General features: G+C 43.3%; 1 protein-coding gene across 1 annotated transcript in view; it reads left to right on the top strand.

Moving 5' to 3' along the window:
* LOC109920806 (rabphilin-3A-like) overlaps positions 1 to 12,827 on the top strand; it is a 220,963-nt gene that overhangs the window by 165,206 nt on the left and 42,930 nt on the right. Inside the window, exons 11-13 of the mRNA XM_048611789.1 lie at positions 7,552 to 7,631; positions 8,218 to 8,292; positions 9,282 to 9,391. Coding sequence (XP_048467746.1) covers positions 7,552 to 7,631; positions 8,218 to 8,292; positions 9,282 to 9,391 — 265 coding nt within the window. The remainder of the gene's footprint in view (positions 1 to 7,551; positions 7,632 to 8,217; positions 8,293 to 9,281; positions 9,392 to 12,827) is intronic.

Raw genomic sequence — 12,827 nt, 5'->3', positions numbered from 1 at the left:
GAATTAATAGTCACATGGAAAAAGCTGGGTTGATGAGGAAAAGTCAGTGGGGATTTATAAAGAGGAAATTATGTTTAACTAACTTGCTGAAGTTTCTTGAAGTAGTAACAGAAAAGCTCGCTGAGGGTAATGCTGTTGCTGTTTTACATGGACTTCCAGAAACCAATTGATGCAGTGCCACATGACAGACTTATAAGGAAAGTTCTTGATCATGGAATAAAGGGGTCTGTAGGAATGTGGATACAACATTAGCTTAGTGATAGAAAACAGAGCGACAGTCAATAGATATTTTTTGGGCTGGTTGAAGGTTTGCAGTGAAGTGCCCCAGGTGTTGGTATTGGGACACTTGCTTTCTCTGATACATAATGACCTCGATCTTGGTGTGCAGGGGGAAATGGCAAAGATTGCAGATGACATGAAACTTGGGAGAATTGTAAACTGACCATAAGACCATAAGAGGTAGCATCAGGAGCTGGTTGTTTGGACCCTCAGGCCTGCTTCGCCATGAAGTAGGATCATGGCTGGTCCAACATTCCTCACAGCCACTTTTCTGCCCTTTCCCCAATAAGACTGGGAGGAGAACAGCATAGAATTTTAAATGGGCATTGTTTGAGTAGGCTATAGGTGCCAGATGAGTTTCAATGTAGAAGAATATGGGGTGTTTTTTTGTGGTAGGAACAACATTGAAAGACAATATAAAACAAATGGTACAATTCTAAAGGGGGTGCAGGAACAGAGGGATCTGGGTATATGTGTGCACAAATCATTGAGGGTGTTGGACAGATGGACAGTGCAGTAAGTTATGCATACAGGTCCTTGGCTTTATTAATAAGGGTAAAGAATACAAGAGCAAGGAGGTGATGTTGAACTTGTATAACACACTTGTTAAACTTCAGTTGGAGCATTTGTGTACAGTTGTGCATGCCACATAACAGGTAGGATATGACCACATTGGATAGAGTGCTGAAGTGATTTACAAGAATGGTTACAGGGATGAGGAACTTCGGTTACTAAGACAGATTGAAAACATTGTGACTATTCTCCTCGGAGAGAAGAAGTCTAAGAGGAGATTGTGATTTCAAAATCACGAGCAGTCTTGATAGAATAAATAGGGAGAAGCTGTTCCCACATGTAAAAAGAACAAGAATGACAGGACATAGATTTAAAGTTGAGACAAAAATAGAAATTGGTGGAAAACCTCAGCAGGTCTGGCAGCATCTGTGAAGAGAAGACAGAGTTAACGTTTCGGGTTGAGTGACCCTTCCTCAGAACTCAGTTCTAATGATTTCACTTAGTGAGCAATTAGGGTATGGAATACATTGCCAGGAAGTGTAATGGAGAAGGGTTCAATTAAGGCATCCAAGAGAGCATTGGACAATTTTTTAGATAAAAGTGATGTACAAGGAGATGGCACAAGATTTCAAGATACAATGTGTACAGATACAATGGGCCAAAATGCACTGTAAGACTTCGGTAATTGGTCTGAATCACATCCTAGAAAGAGAAATCCAGTGCAAACCAGGAACTAACTAGGATGCCAGGAGTGTTCCGTAATCAAGAATTGAAAAGTGAGCAAAATTAAGCTGAACCTGTATCGGCGTTAATAAGATAAATTTAATGGAAATCAAAACAAGCATTTGAAGGAGACGGGTAATCATGATAGATTTTGATTAGAACATAGAACAGTACAGCACAGTACAGGCCCTTCGGCCCACGATGTTGTCCCGACCTATTATCCTACTACGATCAATCTACCCTGCATACCCCACATTTTACTATCCTCCATGTGCCTACCCAAAAGTCGCTTAAAAGTCTCTAAAGTATCTGACTGCACTACCACTGCTGGCAGCGCATTCCACACGCCCACCACTCTCTGTGTGAAGAACCTACCTCTGACATCTCCCCTGTACCTTCTTCCAATCACCTTAAAATTATGCCCCCTCGTAATGGTTATTTCCGCCCTGGGAAAAAGTCTCTGACTATCCACTCCACCTATGCCTCTCATCATCTTGCAAACCTCTATCAAGTCACCTTTCATCCTTCTTCGCTCCAATGAAAAAAGCCCTAGCTCCCTCAACCTTTCCTCATGAGACCTGCCCTCCAGTCCAGGCAGCATCCTGGTAAATCTCCTCTGCACTCTCTCTAAAGCTTCCACATCCATCCTGTAATGAGGTGAACAGAACTGAACACAATATTCCAAGTGTGGTCTAACCAGAGTTTTATAGAGCTGCAGCATAACCTCATGGCTCTTAAACTCAATTCCCCTGCCAATGAAAGCCAACACACCATACGCCTTCTTTACAACCCTATCAACTTGAGTCGCAACTTTGAGGGATCGATGGACATAGACCCCAAGACCCCTCTGTTCCTCCACAATGCCGTGAATCCTGCCATTAACCCTCTATTCTGCATTCAAATTCGACCTTCCAAAATGAATCACCTCACACTTTTCTGGGTTGAATTCCATCTGCCACTTCTTTGCCCAGCTCTGCATCCTGTCAATGTCCCGGTGCAACCTACAACAGCCCTCCACGCTGTCCACAACTCCACCAACCTTCGTGTCATCGGCAAACTTACTAACCCACCCTGAACCCGAGACACTAAACGTGTAGTGTCTCTCACCCGCTCTCCTCCTCTAACGAAAAAAAAGGACTCTGTGGTGTGTTGGTAAAGTAAGGTTTTTATACTTTTTCTATTTCTTCTGTATTGTGTAATTGGTTAAAAATTTACTTTCTTTGTTTTTATTTATATATTAATTGGTTATTTGAAAGGACCATAGCAGAGAAGTATTAGAAAGTATTTAACTCATAAATTGAGATAAAGTAATAAAGTAATTAACTAAGTAGAGATGGCTGGGCAGGTGATGTGCTGTAGCTGTATGATGTGGGAGCTGGCTGATCCCATTGTGAACGGCAGTGACCACATCTGCAGCAAGTGTTGGTTGCTGGAAGAACTCCGGCTCAGAGTTGAAGATCTGGAATCTGAGCTTCAAACACTGCGGCACATCCAGGAGGGGGAGAGTTACCTGGACGCTTTGTTTCAGGAGGCAGTCACACCTGGTAGATTAAGTAATTCAATTTCAGTTAGTGATCAGGGACAACAGGGTGTGACTGCAAGTGAGGCAGGTAGGGGAATCCTGAGTTCAGGAGTGGAGGAGCCTCAGCTTTTGACCTTATCCAACAGGTACGAGATACTTGCTCCCTGTGTGGCTGAGGAAAAGGGCTGCGGGGAGGATGAGCCAGCTCACCGCGGCACCATGGTGCAGAAGGCCATTCAAGAGGGGGGAGCAAATAGACAAGTGGTAATTATAGGGGATTCTATCGTTAGGGGGATAGATAGTACCCTTTGCAAGCCGGATCGGGAGTCCCGCATGGTGTGTTGCCTGCCCGGTGCCAGGGTGCAGGACATCTCTGACCGGCTTGAAAGGATATTGGAGCGGGAGGGGGAGGATCCAGTTGTTGTGGTCCATGTTGGGACTAACAACATAGGCAAGGCTAGGATGGAGGACCTGTTTGGGGATTATCAAGCACTAGGAACGAAATTAAGGAACAGGTCCTCGAGGGTCATAATCTCCGGATTACTGCCCGAGCCACGTGCAAATTGGCTTAGGGATAAGAAAATTAGGGAAGTAAACACGTGGCTAAGGGAGTGGTGTGGGAAAGAGGGGTTCCATTTCATGGGGCATTGGCATCAGTTTTGGAACTGGAGGGATCTGTACCGATTGGACGGTCTCCACCTGAACCGATCTGGAACCAGTGTTCTTGCGAAAAGGATAAATAGGGTGGTCACTAGGACTTTAAACTAGTGAGTTGGGGGGAAGGGAAAGGGAAAACGACAGGGAGTATGATGGTAAATAAAAAGGTAAGCAGCAGGTTAGCATGTGTGCAGGAGGGTTTAAGTTCAAGGCAGACTATGAAAGAAGCAAAAAGGAAGGACAACTCAGGAGATATTATTAGAGATGTTGGAGATCATGAGGGTAAGAAAGCTAGCATAAAGGCACTTTACCTGAATGCTCGTAGCATTCGTAACAAGGTTGATGAGTTAACGGCACAAATCATCGCGAATGAATATGATTTGGTAGCCATTACGGAGACATGGTTACAGGATGGTCACGACTGGGAGTTAAATATCCAAGGGTACCAGACTATTCGGAAGGACAGACAGGAAGGTAAGGGAGGTGGTGTAGCCCTGATTCTCAAGGACGCCATCAGGGCGGTGCTGAGAGATGATATAGGTTCTATGGAGAATGAGGTTGAATCCATTTGGGTGGAAATTAGAAATTCTAAGAGGAAAAAGTCACTGATAGGCGTAGTCTATAGGCCACCAAATAATAACATCACATTGGGGCAGGCAATAAACAAAGAAATAACTAATGCCTGTAAAAATGGTACGGCAATTATCATGGGGGATTTTAACCTACATGTAGATTGGTCGAACCAGCTCGGTCAGGGTAGCCTTGAGGAGGAGTTCGTTGAGTGTATCCGTGATAATTTTCTTGAACAGTATGTAATGGAACCAACGCGGGAGCAAGCTATCCTAGACCTGGTCCTGTGTAATGAGACAGGAATAATTAATGACCTCATAGTTAGGGATCCTCTTGGAAGGAGTGATCACAGTATGGTTGAATTTAGAATACAGATGGAGAGTGTGAAGATAAAATCCAATACAAGGGTCCTGTGCTTGAACAAGGGGAACTACAATAGAATGAGGGAGGACTTGGCTAAAGTAAACTGGAAACAAAGATTTTATGGTGGGACAGTTGACGAGCAGTGGAGGACTTTCAAAGCAATCTTTCAAAGTGCTCAGCAAAAGTATATTCCAATGAAAAGGAAGGACTGTAAGAAAAGGGGTAATCTGCCATGGGTGTCTAAAGAAATAAGGGAGGCTATCAAATTGAAAGAGAAGGCATACAAAGTGGCCAAAAACAGCATGAAACTAGAAGATTGGGAAAACTTTAAAGGTCAACAGAAAGCCACAAAAAGAGCTATAAGGAAAAGTAAGATAGAACATGAGAAAAAACTAGCACAGAATATACAGACAGATAGGAAAAGTTTCTATAAATATATAAAATGAAAAGAGTGGCTAAAGTAAACATTGGCCCTTTAGAGCATGAGAAGGGGAATTTAGTTATGGGATATGATGAAATGGCCGAGGCATTGAACAGGTATTTTGTATCGGTCTTCACAGTGGAGGACACTAATAACATGCCAGTAATAGACAAAGAGACGAAGGTAGGTGAGGACCTGGAAACAATCATAATTACGGAAGAGGTAGTGTTGGGCAAGCTAATGGAGCTAAGGATTGATAAGTCTCCTGGCCCTGATGGAATGCATCCCAGGGTACTAAAAGAGATGGCGGGAGAAATAGCAGGTGCACTGGCGGTAATTTTCCAAAATTCGCTGGACTCTGGGGCAGTCCCAGCAGACTGGAAAACAGCAAATGTGACGCCACTGTTTAAAAAGGGAAGTAGACAAAAGATGGGGAATTATAGACCAGTTAGCTTAACCTCTGCAGTGGGGAAGATGCTTGAGTCTATTATCAAGGAAGAAATAGCAAGGCATCTTGATAGAAATTGTCCCGTTGGGCAGACGCAGCATGGGTTCATGAAGGGCAGGTCATGCTTGACAAATCTTCTGGAATTCTATGAAGACATTACGAGCGAGGTGGACAATGGGGACCCAGTGGATGTGGTGTACCTAGACTTCCAAAAGGCCTTTGACAAGGTGCTGCACAAGAGGCTACTGCATAAGATTAGGATGCATGGCATTAAGGGTAAAGCATTAGCATGGATAGAGGATCGGTTGACTAACAGGAAGCAAAGAGTGGGGATAAGTGAGTGCTATTCTAGCTGGCAGTCAGTGACTAGTGGTGTGCCTCAGGGATCGGTGTTGGGACCACAATTATTTACAATTTATATAGATGACTTGGAGCTGGGGACCACGTGTAGGGTGTCAAAGTTTGCAGATGACACTAAGATGAGTGGCAAAGCAAAGTGTGCAGAGGACTGTGAAACTTTGCAGAGGAACATAGATACATTGAGTGAGTGGGCAAAGGTCTGGCAGATGGAATACAATGTAAATAAATGTGAAGTCATACATTTTGGTAGGAGTAATAGTAAAAAGGATTATTACTTGAATGGTAAAAAGTTGCAGCATGCTGCTATGCAGAGGGACCTGGGTGTCCTTGTGCATGAATCACAGAAGGTAGGTCTGCAGGTACAACAAGTAATTAGGAAGGCAAATGGAATTTTGTCCTTCATTGCTAAAGGGATTGAAATAAAAAGCAGAGAGGTTATGTTGCAGCTGTATAAGGTGCTGGTGAGGCCACACCTGGAGTACTGTGTGCAGTTTTGGTCTCCTTACTTGAGAAAGGATGTACTGGCACTGGAGGGGGTGCAAAGGAGGTTCACTAGGTTGATTCCGGAGTTGAGGGGGTTGGCTTATGAGGAGAGACTGAGTAGATTGGGATTATATTCATTGGAATTCAGAAGATTGAGGGGGGATCTTATAGAAACATATAAAATTGTGAAGGGAATAGATAAGATAGAAGTAGAGAGGATGTTTCCACTGGCAGGTGAAGCTAGGACAAGAGGACATAGCCTCAAGATTAGAGGGAGCAGATTTAGGACTGAACTGAGAAGGAATTTCTTCACCCAGAGGGTTGTTAATCTATGGAATTCCTTGCCCAGTGAAGTAGTTGATGCTACTTCAGTAAGTGCTTTTAAAAAAAAGGTAGTTTTTTTTTTAACAATAAAGGAATTAAGGGATACGGTGAGAACGCGGGTAAGTGGATCTGAGTCCACAAAAGGATCAGCCATGATCTTATTGAATGGCGGAGCAGGCTCGAAGGGCCAGACGGCCTACTCCTGCTCCTAGTTCTTATGTTCTTATGTTCCACTTCCTCATCCAAGTCATTTATAAAGATCACAAAGAGCAGAGGTCCCAGAACAGCTCCCTGCGGCACACCCACTGGTCACCGAGCTCCAGGCTGAATACTTTCCATCTACTACCACCCTCTGTCTTCTATTAGACAGCCAGATTAGGAAAGATGGGAGGCTTAAGGAGAGCGTAAACAACATTGTGGACTGGTTGGGTCAAATGGCTTCTTTTTATGCAGTATATCCATTGTGCAACACATTGAAGCCCAGACATTATGCTTTGCAGTATAGTACAGTCATTCAAATGGTTAATATGCCTGCACAAAATTTTTCAGCCTACTCTTTTAATCCACTTTGGGTTAAAAAGTAGTAGACCAAGTGGTCATACAATAATAATATAAATGGCAGAGTTAAACATTTGTGAACTGTATTATAGCCTATCAGCTAAGAAAATCAGACATATATACCTCTACAATGAGTACACAATATTCTTAATTTAAGATATACACAAATCTACAGTTTAAAGGCTGGAACTGCATTTTCTTTGAAGCCTGATGGCTGTAAAAATGGATTACAATTTTAAAGCAAATGGAATGCTATGAATGCCTGTTTTGTTTTTATAACTCTCATTGACAATGGTTTTGTTGACAAAGTTGTGATGGTTATGTTCACAGCTACATTGGGAGCACTGGAGTTCAGTCTAATATATGACCAGGTCAACAATGCTTTGCACTGCACCATCATAAAAGCAAAGGTGAGCGATCAAATTTACTTATTTTCAATTAGGACTTCATCATCAAATTCAAACTATGGATACTGCATGACCGAAGGTATCAAAACAATTTCCAGTCAATTGTGAATTTTTTTTTATCCCAAAGATTTGAAAAGTAATCATTTAATAGGTGGCTCAAAATGTTCTTAATTCAAGGAAATGTTCCTGAGTTCCTGCTTTGTGACATACACATGCAGCCCAGGAAGTGTGTACGGCAAGATTTTAGAATAGGAGTTTCGGAGCCACTTGATAATGGTCAGTTATAGCATTGCTTCTAGAGAAATTGGGGATATAGAAATTCAGAGATTTGTGATAGCATCCGTTTTGGATCAACAGGAGGAAAACAGTTACTTCTACCTGTGAAAATCATGCATAGAACATGATTGTCTGACCTCAGTCCAGTTGGCAACATTTAATTGGCATTAAGCTGGTAAACTTATCAAGTGAAGTAGGGATACTGTTGGGGGTGGTGACCTCATGTTGTTTACATATAGTCATACTGTGAGATTCAGTTACAGATAGATAACCCAAGTGCTGATGTGGCATTTTTGCCCTTCGTACATTACAGGGACTGAAACCAATGGACTCCAATGGCTTGGCTGATCCGTATGTGAAAATACATCTCCTGCCTGGAGCCAGCAAGGTATGATGTTCCCGTCAGATTATAAACAGTATATTCAAGAGATTTACAACTCGTGAAACTGTTCTATGGCCCCTGTGATGTACAAGATGGTTTCAGTGCCACAATGGTTTATACGCATCACAGTGAGGTTGCGTTCTGAGGCTCTGTTACTTATAATCTACAGGTGACAGGTAACAGTTAAAATGTCACATCTGTGCAGTAGATTACATTGATATCAAGAATTAATATGGCACATATTTCCTGGCCAACCATTTTAACAATTATCAGATACAGTTATCAGAAACACATTGGCGTAGACACTTGTGCAGTGCTGTAAATACTCAACATTGGGTGGTACTGAATTGGTAGACCTATTCAGACGGTCGCACAAGTCATAATCTATTCTACTATTTCCCCTTATTCTCCAAATACCTCAGAAGAAAGTATCAGCCAGCCTATGTGGGCAGAAGACCTAAAGTGAAAGGAAAAGCATTTCCAGGCAAGAAAGATGGGAAATGATGGAAGAGAAGTCAACAGTTGGGTGCTTTGAAGCATTTCACACCAACTGGATTCACAAAGAAACAAGAGCTGCTGGCTGATTCTCCTGTCTGTTGAGAACAAAGCCATAATCAGAACAATACAAATATATAGAACATTTTTAATGTGCACTATTAACCAGGTACTGTTTCCCAATTTAGTGGCAACTAGATGTACTACTCATAGGATGCTGAGCATACTGTTTGAAAAGATTCAGATTTGACACTTGTTTGTTAACCTTACCTGAGTAGTAGTGTGATGGTACACTAGATTTAAAGACTTTATGCCAGGAAGGTTATATTCTATCATGAACAATTGACCTCAGGGAAGATGAGTAGGGAATCAGAGAAGAAAAGAAAATAGCCTGATAAAAATGTCAGAATTATTGATGGTTTTTGTGACATTCAAAGTGACAGCCTGAGCAATTGAATGAGTTGACATCAAACATGTTCATATTCTTTCCAAACATACAGTCAAACAAGCTACGCACAAAAACACTACGCAACACCCGAAACCCTGTGTGGAATGAACGGCTAACATACCACGGAATCACTGAGGATGATATGCAGAGAAAAACTCTCAGGTGAGAAATATAGACAGACAGCTGAGAAAAGCAGCCTCTCTAGCAATCTCAAGGTAATCAAAAATCCCTTCAATAATCTTCAACCAACTCAGAAAACCTCATCAAATCTCCACCCAACTGAAATGCTTCTAATAATCTTGAAGTAAATCATGTTTTCAGGTTTGAATTAAAGTGTTAGATATCTCAAATGGTCTATGACTACTTCTTTTTGCTAATTCATCTTGATGTCGCTGGCCTTTTCTACCCTTAGTTTTTATACAATGGATATAGTGAGTGGCTTTCTGATATTATTCGGGAATATTCATGATTGTTTTTGTTACTTCCAGTTTTCTGATGTCGTAAAGTAATACTTCTGGCTGTTTTGGGTCATTCCTCTACAGACAATAGTGGAAGTTAAGAACAGGCATAAGAGACTTGGCATCTTGCTGAATGAATGCATTATGTATCAGTCACAGGAACATTGGGCATAGAAGCAGAGTAGGCCACTGGCATTTTGAGCATGTTCTGCTATTCAATAAGATCATGGACTGAAATTTTATATCGTTTATACCTCCATAACTCTATGTTCATTCTGCCCAATCATATTATGGTTTTCCAAGTGTCCTTTTGTAGTGATTATAATGAAATCAGCCAGGTAGACCTTATAGAATATATAAGTTTCCTGATTGGGCCTTTTAACCTGGTTCAATCAGGGAGCTCTGGCTGACAGATATAAACAGGAGTATCAGAGGTTCTGTCCACTCTGAGAGATCAGTGTCGAGAACTATACACGTGTAAATAAAGGGTGAATTGGTGACAGGATACCAGTCTCTGTGGAGTTATTTCAGTGGCAACGAGAGTGAGATTAACGACTTGACCACACAAAAGTGCATACTAACTGAAGCCCAAATGGACTGCAAACAGGCATTACAACTGGCTTTGTCATTGGAAACTTATGTGAGTTACAGGGTATGCCAATGGAAGTGGACACCCTCGCCAAGCCAACTGACCTTGAGGGACACCACTTGAGTGAAGGCAGATGCACTCAGGACATATCCTGAACAGTGGGACCCTAGGGCAGCCCACAGCAAAACCCTAAAACAAAGCCAAGCCTCAGCCGAATGGTTAAAATTTTCTTAAGGATCTGGATCAGCAAGTCATTGTAGTTGCTGCCGGTATGTGGACTCGAGACAGCAAAGGAGTCTCACTAAACCTAATTTGAGTAAGAGAACTCATAGGACAGTATCCAGGAGAGTGCATGCCCTGGAAAGCCCACCTATAACTGGTTTGGAACATTTAAATTGCTTAGCAACAGCCAAATCAGAACCAATCAAAGTAAACATCTGATTAAATGATCCCTCGGTTCATTAGAGGTTGATACCAGCACAGCGCTCTCAGTGATTGGCAGAACCAGTTTATAACAAACTTTGCTCTGGACTCCAACCCTTGACTGAGAACCTACATTGGGGAACCTTTACAGATTGAGGGTATAACTTCAACTCCAGTCTCATGAGAAGCAGCTGGTTCAGTTACCATGCATTGTAGCAAAAGGCCTGATAGAGCAAAATTGGTTGTGAAGGATTTATCTAGATTGGCTCAATATGTTTCGATTACAAAATGGCAGCTGGAGTGAAGTCCTAATTAAATACCCGGAAGTTTTTCAGGAAGGTCTATGGACTATCAAAAGATCCAAGGCCACTTTGCGCTTTGACCGGGAAGCAATTCCATGATTCTGCAAGACCCATCCAGTGCCATTTGCCTTACGGGCAAAAGCAGAGACAGGAATCACTGGAGAGCAAAAGCATCATCAAACCAATACAGTTTGCAGAAAGGGCAGCATCGGTCGTACCGATTGTGAAGCCTGACGGGTCAGTACACCTTTGTGGGGATTTTAAATAAACGGTAAACAGCTTCATAACTCCCAATCTCTCGCATTGAGGATTTACACACAAAGCTGATGGGGGCGCTGTCCATCACGAAGCTGGACATGAGCCATGCTTGCCTGCAATTGTAGTTAGATCAGGATTCCCAGATGTATGCTACAATTAATACCCATAAGGGTTTGTACCAGTATCCAAGACTGCCATTTGGGTAATGTCAACCTGTGCCATTTTTCAGTGGACGATGGACAGCATTTTACAAGGTCTACCCCAGGTGGCCTTTTATCTGTATGACGTGCTATTAACAGGGAAGACCAATAAAGAGCACTTAGAGAACTTGGACATAGTTCTTAGATGTTTCTCCAAGGCAGGTGTATGCCTTAGTTCAGGAAAATGTGTGTACCAGGCACCCCAAGTGACCTGCTTGGGCCACAGAGTTGACAAGACCGGGTTACACCCGTTGGAAAATAAAGTGACAGCGATCAAAGCTGTCCCAGCTCCCATGTCCTACGTCTTTCTTTGGATTGGTGAATTATTACGGAAAGTTCAGACATAACCTGCCCTCCATCCTGGCACCCTTACATCTGCTATTGAAAAAGGGTTAGTTTTGGAAATGGTCTTGTAGCCAAGACAGAGCCTTTAGGTGTTGGCACACTACGCTCCCAAGCGATATGTAGTGCTGATATGTGATACCACCCCTCACGGAATTGGGATAGTGCTGGCTCACAGATGGCCTAATGGAAAAGAATGCCCAATAATATATGACAACAAGGTGCAGAGCTGGATGAACACAGCAGGCCAAGCAGCATCATAGGAGCAGGAAGGCTGACGTTTCGGGCCTAGACCCTTCATCAGAAATGGGGGAGGGGAAGGGGGTTCTGAAATAAATAGGGAGAGAGGGGGAGGCGGATAGAAGATGGATAGAGGAGAAGATAGGTGGAGAGGAAACAGATAGGTCAAAGAGGCGGGGATGGAGCCAGTAAAGGTGAGTGTAGGTGGGGAGGTAGGGAGGAGATAGGTCAGTCCAGGGAGGACGGACAGGTCAAGGGGGCGGGATGAGGTTAGTAGGTAGGAGATGGGGGTGGGGCTTGAGGTGGGAGGAGGGGATAGGTGGGAGGAAGGACAGGTTAGAGAGGCGGGGACGAGCTGGGCTGGTTTTGGGACGCGGTAGGGGGAGGGAAGATTTTGAAGCTTGTGAAATCCACATTGATACCATTGGGCTGCAGGGTTCCCAAGATGGATATGAGTTGCTGTTCCTGCAACCTTCGGGTGGCATCGTTGTGGCACTGCAGGAGGCCCAGGATGGACATGTCGTCTGAGGAGTGGAAGGGGGAGTTGAAATGGTTCGCGACTGGGAGGTGCAGTTGTTTATTGCGAACCGAGCATAGGTGTTCTGCAAAGCAGTCCCCAAGCCCCCGTTTGGTTTCCCCGATGTAGAGGAGGCCACAACGGGTAGAGCAGATGCAGTATACCACATTAGCAAATGTGCAGGTGAACATCTGCTTGATGTGGAAAGTCTTCTTGGTGCCTGGGATGGGGGTGAGAGGGGAGGTATGGGGGCAGGTGTAGCACTTCCT

This window comes from Rhincodon typus, chromosome 24 (assembly GCF_021869965.1).
Source record: "Rhincodon typus isolate 14 chromosome 24, sRhiTyp1.1, whole genome shotgun sequence".
In the NCBI taxonomy this organism is placed as follows: Eukaryota; Metazoa; Chordata; class Chondrichthyes; order Orectolobiformes; family Rhincodontidae; genus Rhincodon; species Rhincodon typus.
Note: the sequence above shows the minus strand (reverse complement) of the source record. Positions and strands in the feature narration are given on the sequence as shown.